At 39.0% G+C, this 15,065-nt stretch overlaps 1 protein-coding gene across 2 annotated transcripts in view; it reads right to left on the reverse strand.

Moving 5' to 3' along the window:
- The window catches only part of SPON1 (spondin 1), a 360,535-nt gene that overhangs the window by 36,477 nt on the left and 308,993 nt on the right, over nucleotides 1-15,065 (reverse strand). For both annotated transcript variants that reach the window (XM_074842053.1, XM_074842052.1), the window contains exon 7: nucleotides 3,152-3,216. In XM_074842053.1, coding sequence (XP_074698154.1) covers nucleotides 3,152-3,216 — 65 coding nt within the window. The remainder of the gene's footprint in view (nucleotides 1-3,151; nucleotides 3,217-15,065) is intronic.

Consider the following 15,065-nt stretch of genomic DNA (forward strand, 5'->3'; position numbering starts at 1 on the left):
AAGATTAGTGGCCTGCCTTGCTACAGCCTCTGTAAGGAGAGGAGGTGCTGCTGTCTCCCTCGCTGTTCTGGAAAGATGGGAGAGGAGCTGGCAGCCCCAGGGGCAGGCACAGTGCCTGTCCCGGCTGCCTGGGGAAGACCCTGCGTGGACAGCAGGGCTGGTGCCCAGGGCTGTGCTGAGCCTCAGTCCATGCTCCCATCTGCTTTCTTTTCTCTCAGGTTTTCCCTGAAGGGGCTGGGTCTGACTGAGCTGCTGCCTGCAATGACCAAATACCAAGCCTGTAAGTCTCCCCTCCGTGACATGCCCCCACCTCTGTGAATGTCCCTGTGCGCCAGCCCCAGTAGCTGGGGGTTGTTACTCTCAGATACCGCATTCACCTGGGCTGTCAGCCTGGTGCCCGCAGTGCCTCATCCCAGAGTGTCCACAACACCATGCAAATAGATAAACAGTCTCACAAGTTTTGGAGGTAATTGTTCCCCTCCTTCCTCTGAGTTTAAGTGTAATTGCCGTAACTAACTTGGTACTGTAACTCGAATAGGGTTAGCAATAAAAATCACTCTACGGAATCGGGAGATAGACTATGAAGCAGGCTGAATTTGCCAACTTTTCACACTTTAGGACTCCATAAATTGGGTCACTAGTATTCTGCATTTTATAATTGTTGTAAAACACATTCAGGAAGGTTTTTAGGCTGTGCTTATTATGATGCATTGTAATGCCACTTTGGCACCACTATCACACCGTATTATACATCAGATATATAACTAATGATTATGCAAAAGAAGGTTATTCCTGACTTTTAGTCAATTCTTGATTAGTAAGATGGTTGTGTTATGCATAATAATAGACCAAATGTTTATCCTGAGGAGTCATTATACAATACTTGCACAACTCTAATCTAAATTCCAAGAAGGACTATCCATAACAGCAAACGGGAAATTAACACCAGAAGTTAATGGCTATTGAAAATTTTGTCTTCTTTTGAAGTTTAGATCATATTTTTAAAGGGAATCAGAAAGAAGGACGTCATGGCAAAATATGATAAAAAATTATTTTGAAATACAAAAATCTAACGCTACCTGTAAAGTGAAGGAACATTTGTAGGGTAACCCTTGCACAGCATTTGAAAGCACAAATCCCGAGATTTGTTCTTTTTGATGTTACCAAAAGGTAAGGATTACCACACAGAAAAGGTAAGAATGGACTGGAAGAACATCTGGAGGATGTTGCAAAACCATTTGCAGGCATGTCTGTGAAAGAATATGCCTAGAAAGTATCTGAAGTTGTTCACTCTTTTTGTGAAGTTTCTCAGTGCTGTATTAAACCAGCTATTATGACAAGGGGCAACATACTTTAATTAGCTTTGATTTTTGTTATGTAATATATACAGTGTATTTGAAAGATGATGGATTGGGACTAGAGTGGGAGATTCTGTCTCCATCTTTCTGTGAACAAAGTACAAATGCACTCTCCTGTCAATGCCAAAGCCTTCCAAGCACCCAGAGCAGTCAATTCCTAGTACTATTGTTCACTTTGATGCAGAAACATCATACGTAAATGTTGCTTTAGAAAAGTAACTGAAATTGGAATGAAAAATAAATGACTTGCTTCAGAGACCTCACTGTAGTAGAACAGAGACGTAGACAAAAGGTTCCATTTTAAAGTGCTAATTTAGAGTGAATAGGAAAAAAAAGACAGCAAGGAAAAAGATGCTATGCACAGCTACTACATGGGAAACACTACCAAATCCAAATACTGAAAATTTCAGAGAACAAGACCATAAATAAAGAATGCCATTACTGTCACCTTGACTGACCACTTGCATAACACCAGCCAAAAAAAGCCTAACCCACAATTCCTGTGCAGAGCCTACAACTCTGTCTCAGGGTTAAAATATATTCAAGTGACGGAAAATCCATCTCATGTTCAGGTAAGCTGCTCTGAAGGTTAGTCACACTGTTAAAGCCTTTTCCCATACCTTTACTGAGAATTTCCTTGTCACGAATTTCCTTAGCTTCCATGCTACGAGGGATTTCATGGGGGTTTTTTTCTAGATTAAAGAGGGATCAGCTATCAGAAATCTTTTCACTATTTAAGCTGTGCTCACCTCCTAACCTTTTTTTTTTTTTTTTTCCCGGGGGGGCAGGAGATAAACTGAATAGCTTAAGTCCTAAGCTGCTTAAGAGTTTCTAAGCCTCTTATGGTAGGGGATGTTTTCTGAAAACGGAACGCTTTCGCAGCTTTTTTCTGACTAACCTCCAAATTTTCACATACTTTCTGAAATACAGACAAACCAGACACATTGTTCCATTAACTGCTTCCCTTATACTTTTTACAGAGGAAACAGGACTATGTGGTCCCTACAGTCTTGCAGTACACAAATTGCCCTGCCTGTCCAAGGACTTCATTTGACTCTCAGCTAATGGTGTGACCCTTTATACTGGGTTCTCATCTTTAGTCACTTCTTGTAAGTCTCACTTGTTTGGGCTTGGATAATTAGTATGAACTTTGGGCCAAGCACAGATAAGCTATGCAGGAACCAGCTCCCCCAAGACCCCCCACCCCCCTCAAAAGGCTACCAGTAAATTCGAGTTTTTGTCCCCTTTTCTGCTAAGTGCCAGAGAGCCCAGCGTTAGGATCCTGGGAAGCTAGTTTCCTGTCTCACTTCATAAAACAACCATGGTTATACTATCGTCAGGATCAGGATGCTATCATAGAGTGTTTCACATAAGCATTTCAAAGAATTAGTCCTTTAAGAGTTTTCTGCTGGTAGACTGAGGATTTGCTGTATTGACACGGTGAATTGTCACCGTGTGTGACACAGGATGCTAAAACGTACTACATGTAGAATAGTCCAACATACATTTGAGCAAGCATTGAATAAACGTCATTGTTCAATGAAGGTACAAACTCCACGGGACAATGCTTCTGCTGTAACAGTGAACCAAAGCATGTAAAAAAATTAAGAGATGCTAAAGCAGAAGGGGAGAAACAGGGAAAAAAAAAAGATTAAAAACCCATCTATCAAAATATTTTTAGATTATTTCTTTACAAGAGTGAATGATTATATGAGATTATATGAGTTTAGAGTGGCCCATTAGCCAACCCTCAACACAAGGCTATTGAGACACACTATTCCCTACTTACTTACACATTTAGAGGTTGCCAGGCAGGCCACTGTGCTTTTGCCTTGATGACTGTTAAAACCTCATCGCTCTGTGAAAAGAGACAAAACAAGAAAGTGATTGGGACAATTTTACAATGAGAGTAATATGATTTACAGCAAAAAAAGTAAGAGTAACTAGATCAAACTGCCTCCATACTCTGACTATGAGAAATATGCTTTGTCCTTTCTGTTATCTGGGCACCTCGTGTCCTCAGCTGCACAGGGTTTGAAGGTATCAAGGAGCCTCTATGAAGGCAAGAGGCAAGAGCAGCAAGCAAAGGCAGTCAGACCTTGGCCAGTCTCTTTCTCTTCCGCAGGAACTGAAGTGAGCTTAAAACACCAGCAGCAGTTCAAAGACCATGTTATTTTTGCTTCTTGAGCTGAAGGGAAAGCTTTCAGAGTGGTGCACAGTGATGACAGGTATAAATAAGGAGAAGATATCTGCATTGGGGAAATACCTGAAAACAGTATGACCAAACTGAGTTTGTTCTGGTAACTCTATAACAGAAAGATAACTCTGCTGTATCCTGGGCTGTTATTCCACACATAGTAGTTTATTGGCAAAATGTGTACCTCGGGCTGTTGAATTTGTGATGCTCTGACAATCCTTGTGGCCAGAGGAATTTACCAGGTTAAAAAAAACAAGGACAGAAAAATTGCTTTTAATACGTTACAGATCTATGGGCCAAGAGGCAGACAAAAACTAGAGGCTGCTGCTCTAGGCAATCTAACACACCCTGTGAGTATGTATGATATATTATTTATTATTCTCATATATGTAAGGATGTAGAGTCCATGGTGGATACAAGTAGAGCCATTGATAGCACTTCCTCTTTGCTCTCCATTTACGCACATGAAAATTATAAGTTTAAATATAACAGACACCTGTGGAAGCCCATACAGCATCAAAACATTGTACAAAGATTATTTACTACTCTGTAAGAATTCCTGCATCAGCAGTTTTAAACTTTATATTGGTACAATAAACCCAGGACAAAGGCAAGAGACTATTAACAAGGCTCTGATGCCCAAAAGACATCTATCACACTTTTTTAGAAGCATTTTCGCCATGTCCCTTTGGAATCCACCCCGGTAATTTGCCTAGAGTAACATAAAGTTCACAACTCGCTCACATGCTTTCTACTGTCTTCTAAAAATATTTCCCAATTAGACTAAGAAACCCACCTCATACATTACCAGTAATTGGCACTTCCAACAGAGCTGACCTTTCAGTTAGTGATAATAGTGCCATTTCCTGCTTGATAGCAATAGTTCTCATACCTCAGACTAGCTCTAGTCCATATACACCCCCTGTTTAAAGAAAACTATTTTTACTGCTTGTTTCTACCACTCTCAATATTTTCTGACTGACTCTTTTACCCAAGCAAGGTAATTATAGTGCTGATGGGCCCTCTCTGTAACACACAAGCTTTTCAGCCTCAGGAATACATATGTGATATAATCTCTCCCTCAACCCAAGTGGATGGATAAGCTACTTCTTAACAATCCTTTTTATAAATACAGATGCTTGGCCAAAGCCTTTACTGTATCAATAGTAGACTATGTCAGCTAAGATAGCTGAAAGTCTGACTCTATAAAGGCAAGTAAGTATAAAAGGATTTATTCAAACTCCCATACTACTAATATAGTTAGAATAAAGAGAATGACGATGAAAGGGAGCAATCAAACAGCACGCAGCAGAGCTATGCCAGCGGGTGCATTCACCGGGACAGGCCCTGGGCAAGCGGCAGCAGGCTGAGCTGCCGCACAACCCTCTCCCAGCTGCCATGCTGGGCTGGGCAGAACCGAGCAGAGATACGCTCTGTGCAGGAGATCTGCATCACATCCAGGTTCACCTATGGCAACCTTCTTCCTACCTCCATGTCTTCAAAAGTGGAAGGCACAGCTTTCCCCTCAAAGTGACTTAAAAGGAAATTGATTAAATGAAAAAAGTTAAAAGTCTGAAGTTAAAAGTCATTACTTGTCTTTCTCTGCCAATGGAATTTGCCTTAATTTTTAATTTTTCTTGTTTCAACATCCTAAGACTCTCCAGCCAGGCATATCTTCATTTACTTGCCTTGAGAACACATTTGCATTCAAAATTACTAACTGTGTATCGTACATCCTAAAGAAAGTTCATTATGAACATAGATGGTTACATTTATTAAAATAATACACTGCTTATCTAATAGAAGCCAGCAATTCTGTCAGTAACATCCAAATCACTCATGTCTGAAAGCATTTTAACATGTGCTATTCAAATTAAAAATGGATACCAAGAATGGATGATCTATGATTAATAGTGAGTGCAGAGGGAAGGAAACGGTGCACTCCGAAATCCCCCGATTTTTAAGGGACGTGAAAACTGAGATGCAAGAGCTGAATTCACGGCTACTTCCTGAACAGTAACCAAAATCAAAAGATGCGAAATCCAGCATTCTGTTGGGCCTGGAATAAAAATACCCGTTTTTGGTACCTAGAGCTCCTTGACAATTACACGGAATTAAGCTAGAACTTGAATTAAATCATTGTTATTCCAGACTGATATTCTAATTACGCAGTCATGTCTATCATGCAGATTTGTAATCTTTCTATTTAAAAAAAAAATTAAAAATGTAACACCTACACTGCTATTAATGCCAATGTATATTTACTCTACAGGCACTGATAGACAGACAGATACCCGAGTAGATATTTTTTACACTAAAGAGTTTTCCTTGGACAAGTGTTTATGTCAAGAAGATGAAATCCTGGAAAACAATAGAGTAAACTCTGCTTGCTGCCTCCTTGGGTCTGTGAGGCTATTGCTGTGTGAGGTCTGGCTGCCAGGCTTTGTGTCAGCCTGGGGCACCCAGCTCCACTCACCGCTGGTGGTGCCACCAGCCGGCATCTCTCCAGCCTCCTGCAGGGAGCAGGCTCGAGCTGTTCCTCCAGAAAAGCGGTGACCTTCCTCTGCCTCCAGCCTCTCCAGCTGACCTCCACATTTTTAAGGGAAGGTGATAAACTCAAACAGCCTTGTGAACAACCTACAGATAGAGAGCAATCTATAGAAAAGATACAGAGTTTGGATTTGCTGGCCAAACTCGAACTCATTAGCTGTAATTTATTGGCAGATGGTAGAAGCTGAGAGGATATGAAATGCCTGAAGAGAAACTCACGAATTAGTAATATACAACTAGTTGATATAACCCAACTGCCTTGAATAACCCAAATGCACAGCTTTACAGTAGAGGAGGCATAAAACACCACATCATTTTTATGAATTTTAGTTAACATTTTCATATGACTTGCTGTATTACATTTGTACCCATTTTTCTCTCCTCTTCATATTCCCAAAGTTTTGCTTTGATTTTTGAGGTAAACAAACTCTCAAATTCACATCAAAATAGGGCAAAAAGAACTATTATATTTCACTATGGTGTGTTGCAAGTTGTCTTGTCATCATTTATGTATTTGGCTGGGAAGCAATGATTCCCAAGTAATGAAACTGTTAGGTTTTGAAAAAGAAAACAAGATCATTTGCAAAATGATGAAGTGTCAAAATGTTACAAGGTCAGCACAAGTTAAAGGGCAGGGCACCAATGCTCTTGCTTGGAGCTGCTGAAAATCCCTTAGGTAAAGTCAGATACACACTTCTTCCAAGAATAATAGGAAAAGAAAAAAAAAAGGAAGAAAATTGTCAAACCTATGTTATGCCTCTGTGCATGTGGAAGTTGTCAAGGAGTGAATTTGGGACTATCTGTCAGTTGTTACAGAGATATGCAGGAGGAAAGTTGCTACCCTCTTTCCTTTTCCCATTTAAGGGGGTTTCCTCGTTGAGTACAAATCACAGAATTGATACTTAGGAATTTGCAATTGAGTTTTTGCTCAGCTTCTTTTGGGCATATCGGTATCACGCAGCAGAGTACAGGTATGAACTTCTCCTGCAAGGGGAGTGAGGGCGTGTGGCGCCGTGCTGCACCGCGGGCCAGCCCCATGCACCCCATCGCCGTGCGCAGGCAGCCTCTCCCGGGAGCAACGCGCCCTGCTCCTCGGCAGCCTGCCTGCACCAGAGTACCTGTGCCTCCCTTTGCTATGAGAACTTGCTACCGTTGATGCAGCATCTCTGCTACTCCTCTAAGTAGGAAGTAATGATTTAATAATCAAATTAGTATAAGCTCCCAGGAGTCTTCATGGTAAATCCCTCTGAAAAGTGTGGTTAGTCATAATCACTTACAAAACTTGGTATAAAATCATTGTAGAGCCTACTGAAGACTCTTCTTCAATTTTAGTTATTAGTTCAGTTACAAGGTTTTGGTTTCCAGCTGAAAGAGAATGACCCCTTCTCTACACGGTTAAATGTTGCTCAAAAAGCCCAGTGGAGCCAGAGTAGTTTTTAGATTGACTTCAGGATTTTTGGGACTGTGGCCTAAACTAAAACATGCAAAAGTAGCAAACAATTATCCTTTTCTCCATATCTGCTTTCTACGCTTGTGTTTCAAGCTGGGGGTAGGTGATTGACTCAAAAGTGCTTCCCTATGAAAGTCCTGTCCTCCAATAAGTCCTAATAGCATGATTTTTAAAAGTTGATAATGTCATTCTAATACAGACAGTCTTTCCGACATTCTGAAGTTGGTAAAAACTTACATCCGTTTGTTCCTGCAATGTACAAATGAAGGCGCACGCAGAATAAAGTAATTAAATGGCAACAAATAGAACCCCATAGTATGAAACCACTGCTAAATTAGATTGTTCAGCTGTCCACTTTACAGAAGATTAAAAACATTTCCTCATCTTCAAGAACAGAAAGTGGGATATAGCAGCATTGAAAGCAGAATTTGCTTTGAAGTCTTTCTCAATCAAGGGGATTTAAAACAACTTGTTTAAAGGGTAACATCCATTAAAATGTAATGAAAGCTTTCAGCAAAAGTTTTAAGTATCATCTGAATACCTTTAGAATAAGAGAGAGATTAGTAGGATCTGGAAGGCCATGTAAACTATTTCACGTGCTCCTGCTGCTTTTTGGTAATCAACATTATAAGTATCTTTTCTGTACTGGAGGTTATTTTTATGAGTAATTTTTATTACTATTTTTATTTTATGTGTGCCAAATAACATTAGAAAATGTTACTGTGCAGATCACTTAGCACTTCATAATAATGATTTGATTCAGTTCAGCTAAACAAATGACAGTGTATTATCCGACCTCAAAATCACAGTCAGATTCAATGGACTGTGGGAATGAAAAACACCTGTTTTGAGCAAGAGCTTAATTTCACTCATTTCACACCACCACTGCTTGGCATTTGTTCATTTGTTTGAGAACAGAAAACACTTAATTCCGTCCACAACACTCATCCTCATAATATCTGAATGCCTTTCTATCCACAGTGGACTCATTTTCACAAGATTCTTAGAAAGTAGAAAAAGCAACATTATCCTCAATTCACAGATGATGAATAGAATGTCTTCTGGAAACAAACCTACATATCTGAGTTTTAAGATAGCATCTCCACTGCAGGATCACCCCTTTCCCTCAAAAAATGATTTGTTATTGAAAGAGAAAGAGATAAGGGGAGAATGAAAAAGTGTAATGGACAGTATATCTTCTGTGGGGAATCAAATGCTATGAAAATGTGAATGATATAGTGCTTTGGAGGGATAGTTGGGTGCTCTTAAAAGCCTATCAGTCTTCTATGATTAGTATAAATAGACCTTATTCCATCTCCACCCTATGCAGACACACAGAAATCACTTTAGGATGTGAAAAGTGTGTGTTCAGCATCCCTAAGATGTCTTCAGCTCATGAAAATAGTTTCAGGCTATCATAAGTCTTCAAAACCTCAAATTTTGGCTCTTTGTTGCTACATACCCTGTATAGTTAGATCTCGTTACAGAGCAGTGTTAGGAGGAAACATTTAAGAGATGATACAAACATCTGCTTGCACGCTCTGAGCAGGCAGGTAGTCTACCCAAGGAAGCCTGAAGACAAGAGGATGCTATAGCTATTCCTCTTGTGGGCTTAGGTACCTCACTCATTGCTAAAAGGACGTGTTTACTTCGGCCTGGCAGCGTGAAGATCGCTTCTGAAAGCGGAAACCTTTCTTCTAAACTAGGAATGGTGACAGTGTTTGCTATAATGCTCTACTAGTGTTTATACCTTTGTATAGGTACAATTTTCTATCGAGGGGTTAATGTTTACAACTGTCTTGCAACTGTCCCCACTGCTGAGTGAAAGACTGTCTAGGTAGACATTGCTATCTAGTCTACTGATGAAACTACCACAGCCTGAAAAAAAGCTTCTGTTTTGGGGCCAGAGTGCAAGACTCATGATGACTAGGCTACTTGCTGAAGAAGGAAGAGTTCTGAGCTCTGGACTATGATTTTTTATCTAATAACCACTTAATACTATAAAGATGTTACCAGGTAAGAGGGAAATGACTGTAATTTTAAGCACATGTATTTAAATTCTACAGAAGTTATGAGTGAGGAGTACCTTCTTCGATGCCGTGGGATTGTTATCATTCAATAGCATAGCTTTCAGTAGAAGCTGGATTGCTATACTCATTTATGAAGAGTTTCACTGCAGCAATAGATGTGCCAGAAGGCACATTACAAGACCAGAGGGAAAAAAAGGTACTATTTTACCCCAATACAAATGCACACTTGCTTTCCAGGTTGAGAGAAAAATAAAGACCAATCTTGTCTTTAAAGTATGAACACAAAATACCTGGCTAATTAATGCTCAACACATTATGGACTTCCATAGGTATTAGTTGAAATATGGCATGTTTTCTCCTGGTTGATAAAATTTGTAGACATTTTGTCTACCTCGGATTTACAAATGTATTTGAATGAAAAGGGGACACTGATATAGACACATTACTGAAATTTGCAGAAACTTTAAAAGAAAAAGGAAGTAACTGTCTGCTCAGTGATAATAAAATATTTCTGGGATAAAAGCAGCTACATACAGCTTTATTTGCTCTGGAGTTCATCTTCATGAACTTCATGAACACATTCGCTTTATAGTAACTGTGAATGTGACCTCCTGTAATGCACTCTGAATGGGCATGTTTTATTAACTCCATAAGCAATCATCTTGCTTTGAGTCTGCCCAGGTTTCTCAGAATTTCTTGTTTATACGGAGCATGTCAGAAGTTTCCCACAGATATTAACACGGTCATTACAAAATTTCACCTGCAAGGCTACTATCGTGAGCTGGTAATACATCATGCAACACATCTATTTTTCTTGAGATGCAGTCAAGGAGTCTGCTGAAGTTGCCCTAAGCCTCAGTGCTGAGATGCAGTTCTTTTTAACATACAGAGATTTTTTTATGAAAAATGCACAGAAGCTGTTATTTCCCAGTTCATAAAAAAAAGCATTTTTGAAAAGGTTAAGCTTTTAGTCACAAATTACCTCATTTTGAAGGAAAAAAAAGGCCCATAATTAAAGACAAAGACCATTTGATGACAACTAAATTCTGTTTAATTCTATGGCTGACTTAGATTCAGGCAGATTATACCTAAAGCCAGTAGCACAAATACGCTTCAGTCAGTGGAATTATACCAGGATTGTGTGCCTGTTTTACTTTGACTTCTCCATGCTTACGATAGTGATTTTGTGGCAGCTAATAAAACCACACATATTATAAGATACATAAACATGCCTGAATGGAATTCATTATCTGATCATAGTATATACAAATTCAATATTTCCCTGTAAAAATAGCCATTTCTTTAATTAAAAAGTCTTATTTCTTCAAGACTAGGTAATGACATTTCAGGGAATATAACATTTGTATTTTTCAGTTCACCAAATATGAAGTCTGTGGGAATTTCCAGGCTTTTAAAAATTATCCACTCAATTACATAAGCACAATTTTGGGGTTGAGATAGACAAAGAAATACCGTTGGGGTGCACCTAAAGAAAAATGAAAGGGAAGATGAGAATTGAAATCCAGTCCTGAATTGTTACTGTCTGAACAGGTCCCATTTCAGGAGAGCAAGTAATGCAGAGCTTCAGGAGTCCCAGCTTAACTGCTCTGTTGTACAGGAAAGCTTTCCTGAATTCGATACTTCGCAACTTTGTATTCACTTTAACAAAGAAAAACCGCTCTGTTAGATAATCAGGTGGAGAATTTTCTCAAAATGTGGATATTGTCCATATTTTCCAGAGAATATGGAAATATGAGTTTAAGCTACAATTTCAGGATGGTAACTGCATAGCTGACAATGCATGTTTTAAAAAAAAAACTTTTAAAAGGGAATTATAGGAATTACAATTCTTGATTTTGTTAAAAATTACTAGGATGGGATGCAAAAACAGGTATGTTCATTGTTAGTCTTAGTATATATCCCAAAAACACTGATTCACTTTGCATTAACAACCTTCTGCATTACCTGTCCCACAGGGTTTTCTTTCAATGAAGTGGTTGTTTCAGGAGGGGAACGTAGGCTGAAATTAATAACAGAACTGTTGCTAATGGCAACGTTGAAAATCATATGCTCTATTTCATTTCCGTTAAGGTGCAGTTACATAATCTAGGGTGTCCCAATAAAGCCATAATTCATTTTTGCATAGTATAAAGCTCAGCAGTCTGTGCTAATGAGCCCTAGGTATGCTCTGAGTACCTGAGCTCTCATTTTCTGTGGCTGAGCAGATGCTGTAGGAAAAGGGTCTCCCCTGTTAATCCACTTCTTGATTGCGTGTTGATTTTCTACTGCACATTTTGCTTCATTCTACATAGAATGCTTTGCTGTCTTTAGGACTGCAGAAACATTTTTGGATCCTAAATTACTTTGCCAAAAACAAGGAAAGATCTTTTCACTACACTTAGGAATGGCTACTTTTTACAGTAGGGGATTAAACCAGGTTTTGAAGCTGATAAGCTTTGATAAGTGGTGTAACTCCCACCCTCTGCATAGTAAGTTTATCCAATACATACCCTTTTGTCCTCCTTCTGCCTTACTTTCCCAATTTCATCAATCCTTAGACTAAACTAGCCTTTAAACCAATATCTAAGTTCTATAGAGCTACTGTTATTTTAAACTCAGAAATGGTTTGGAAACAGTGAGCGCACCAGAAAAGAAAGGGGGTAGGGGGGCGGGGGGCGACAAAAAACAATCCAACACACCAAGACATTCTGCATACAATAAAGCAGATGTATGCAACTGAATGGCAACATGCAAGCAGCAAGACAAAAACTGCATTCACTGGAGATAATGATAAAAGTGTTTTAAAGCACTAGGTTCCCTCATCAGATTCATATTCAGGTAACTATGGCATTTTTTGCTCCGACTCCTTCAAATAGTTTCAAAAAAGTCCGGGATGAAAGCATTGAGTAAGGTTCTTGGGCATGCTATGAATAAGTGAGTTTCAACTGCTTAAATCTCAGTAGAAAACCTCAGGAGAAGGCTGGGTCTGCCCTGAGAAACAGCCCAGAGAATGGGGACAGAGAAAAACTCTTGTCTTCTGTCACTTGTGGCAGTGAGACTCCAGCTATCATGATTATTCATTCTGCGGCTTCTCTCAGACATTAGCCAAATGTAGTAGTTTGAACAGAGGAGGAACAATTATTTGGATAATAGCAAGTGATTTTAAATAAGACCAGCAAAGTAGCTCAGGATGTGAGCTTTCCTGACCCTTGATAGCATTTTGACAAATCAATGTAGTTTGATTTTTTTTTCCATTCAGAATGTACAATATAAATATTCTAAATGTGCTTTAAGTGCTGCACAGAGGCAATCACAACAACTTCATTTCCCTTCAGTAAAGATGCTGTGTGTAAGGACCCAGTATTATTCCTTAAAAAAAAACCCAAACCAAAAAACCCCACCAAAACACTCAACCGAAAATGTAGCCTTTAAACAAATTAAGAAATTGAGGATCCTATCATGAATCATATTTTCTGTAATCTGGAAATGAGTGTTCTTTTAGAGGAATTTATTTCACATTTCTTCCTCCCCCTGTACACTTTCAGCCATTGCCATGACCAACAGGTTACTGCCCTCATGGACCATTTCTCTGGCACTGCATAGTCTCATGGTTTATGCTTTGACATTAATGTGTCTCAGAATTTAATGATCAAAACACACATGTCTCAGATTTTGAATAAAGTCATCTCAATCTCTGACAGGACTTCCAAGAGCTGGGTTTTAAGAGGAACATCAGAGATTTCTCCATGGAATGGAGATGTTGCCATTTTTCCCATTGGGGCTGCCTTAACACCTCCTTTCCTTGGCACTCCCCTTCCCTTTGAAAAACAACTCAGTCTCAGGTCAGATGAAGGTTATCTCCCTACCTGGTGCCCACACTACTTGTTGCTTAAAGAGCTTCAGGTATCTTTAGATCAGTTAATGTGGCTATACTTTACATGCAACATTGAGCAGAATTAATGTTAAAAGAGGAATTGTATAGGACTTACAGCTTTAAAAACAGTAGGAGCTGCTATTAGAGTGACATCTGCAATTGATATAATTAACATACCAGTGAAGAGCTGTTAATTCCACTGTAGAAAGTACTGTTTTGGTTTCTAGTTGCTTACTTAGAACAGCAAAAACAGAACAGAGAAATAAGAATTAAACCCTGTGGCCACAGTGCTGCATGTCATCCTATAGTAATCAGAGATAAATGGGTGATGTTTCTGTAATAAGCCAGACACGAAGAAATGTGTTTGTCTTAAGGAACGTCTCTAAAGTACTCTGGAAAATCCCTAGGACATCAAACTGCTGAGTGTAGCATTCATGTAGTTATTTTATGGTCAGAATAGTTCTAAATTAAGGAACATAAACAGAGCTTGCACTCTAAAAGAAGGTATTCACCATATTGCACTGTACTCACATGCTGCAATATTAATTCTAAAACTAAGAAAATAGAAACAGTCACTGCTGTGAGGTCAGGATAAATGTAAGTATTTTCATTTTAGCTGTAAAATACCACTAACTGGTAGGGACACACCTTAAAGCTGTCTACCTGATTGTACTGCTAAAAATGCTTATTGTGATGTACATGCCTTGCTATTTCCCATGGCTGTTTTCAAAATATATGTACACCGACCTATTTATATGCTTATCTCTAAATCTTATATGCTGAAGTAAGATTTAAACTTTAGAGTTTAGCTGTTACTCATGTTATCATGAAATGACACAACGCATTATTATGCCGTGAAACAGGCGTTTTGAATATCCCATGACATGTTCAGAGCCAAAACCAGCACACTTCTCATTCCAGCAGTAAAGCACATACTTCTATTGGGATCATCTCGTTTGTATTCCTTTAGGCATCTAATAAACGCTTTCTTTTCTAGTAACAACCTAATCAGAATTGCACAGTATTAGAATTATGCTCAGTTCTTTTAAATCAGGGACACTGTGTACGGATATTTATTTTCCTTCATCCCTTTTTTTCTCTCCCTCGAGTCCCCTCTTATACCAGACTCCTGCGGTGGGATTTCCAGAACAGTGAACACAAACATTGTACAAAAGTAGCAGGCCAGACTGGTCTTCACTAAAGTCCTAACTCCAGGTGTTAAAGTAACTTTATAAAAATCATTTACTGTCCCTTAAAATAAAATTAAGTTGTTTTCCTGTTACTAATCTCTAAAGAGATTAGAACTGCTCCATTATTGCAGGGCAAACTTCCAAAGTGGTTAATAATCAGAGCAGCAAAGCATGGTAAATGCTGTATCTCATTATGAAGCCAGTGCTTGGACTCTCTTCACTGAAGTAACTTTAAAGATACATCATCCTTTGGCTAATCAGGATGAATGTTTTTAGGGTTCATGTTTCTAATGCAAAAGCATGCAAAATGCACAGGGTCATTCCATCTTGTCTTCTGACACTGCAATTGTACACTGAAAGAAACATGGAAATGTTTACTTACAACAGAATTCCTGAGCTGTTGCATGACAGTAACT

This window comes from Strix aluco, chromosome 16 (assembly GCF_031877795.1).
Source record: "Strix aluco isolate bStrAlu1 chromosome 16, bStrAlu1.hap1, whole genome shotgun sequence".
NCBI classification, from domain to species: domain Eukaryota; kingdom Metazoa; phylum Chordata; class Aves; order Strigiformes; family Strigidae; genus Strix; species Strix aluco.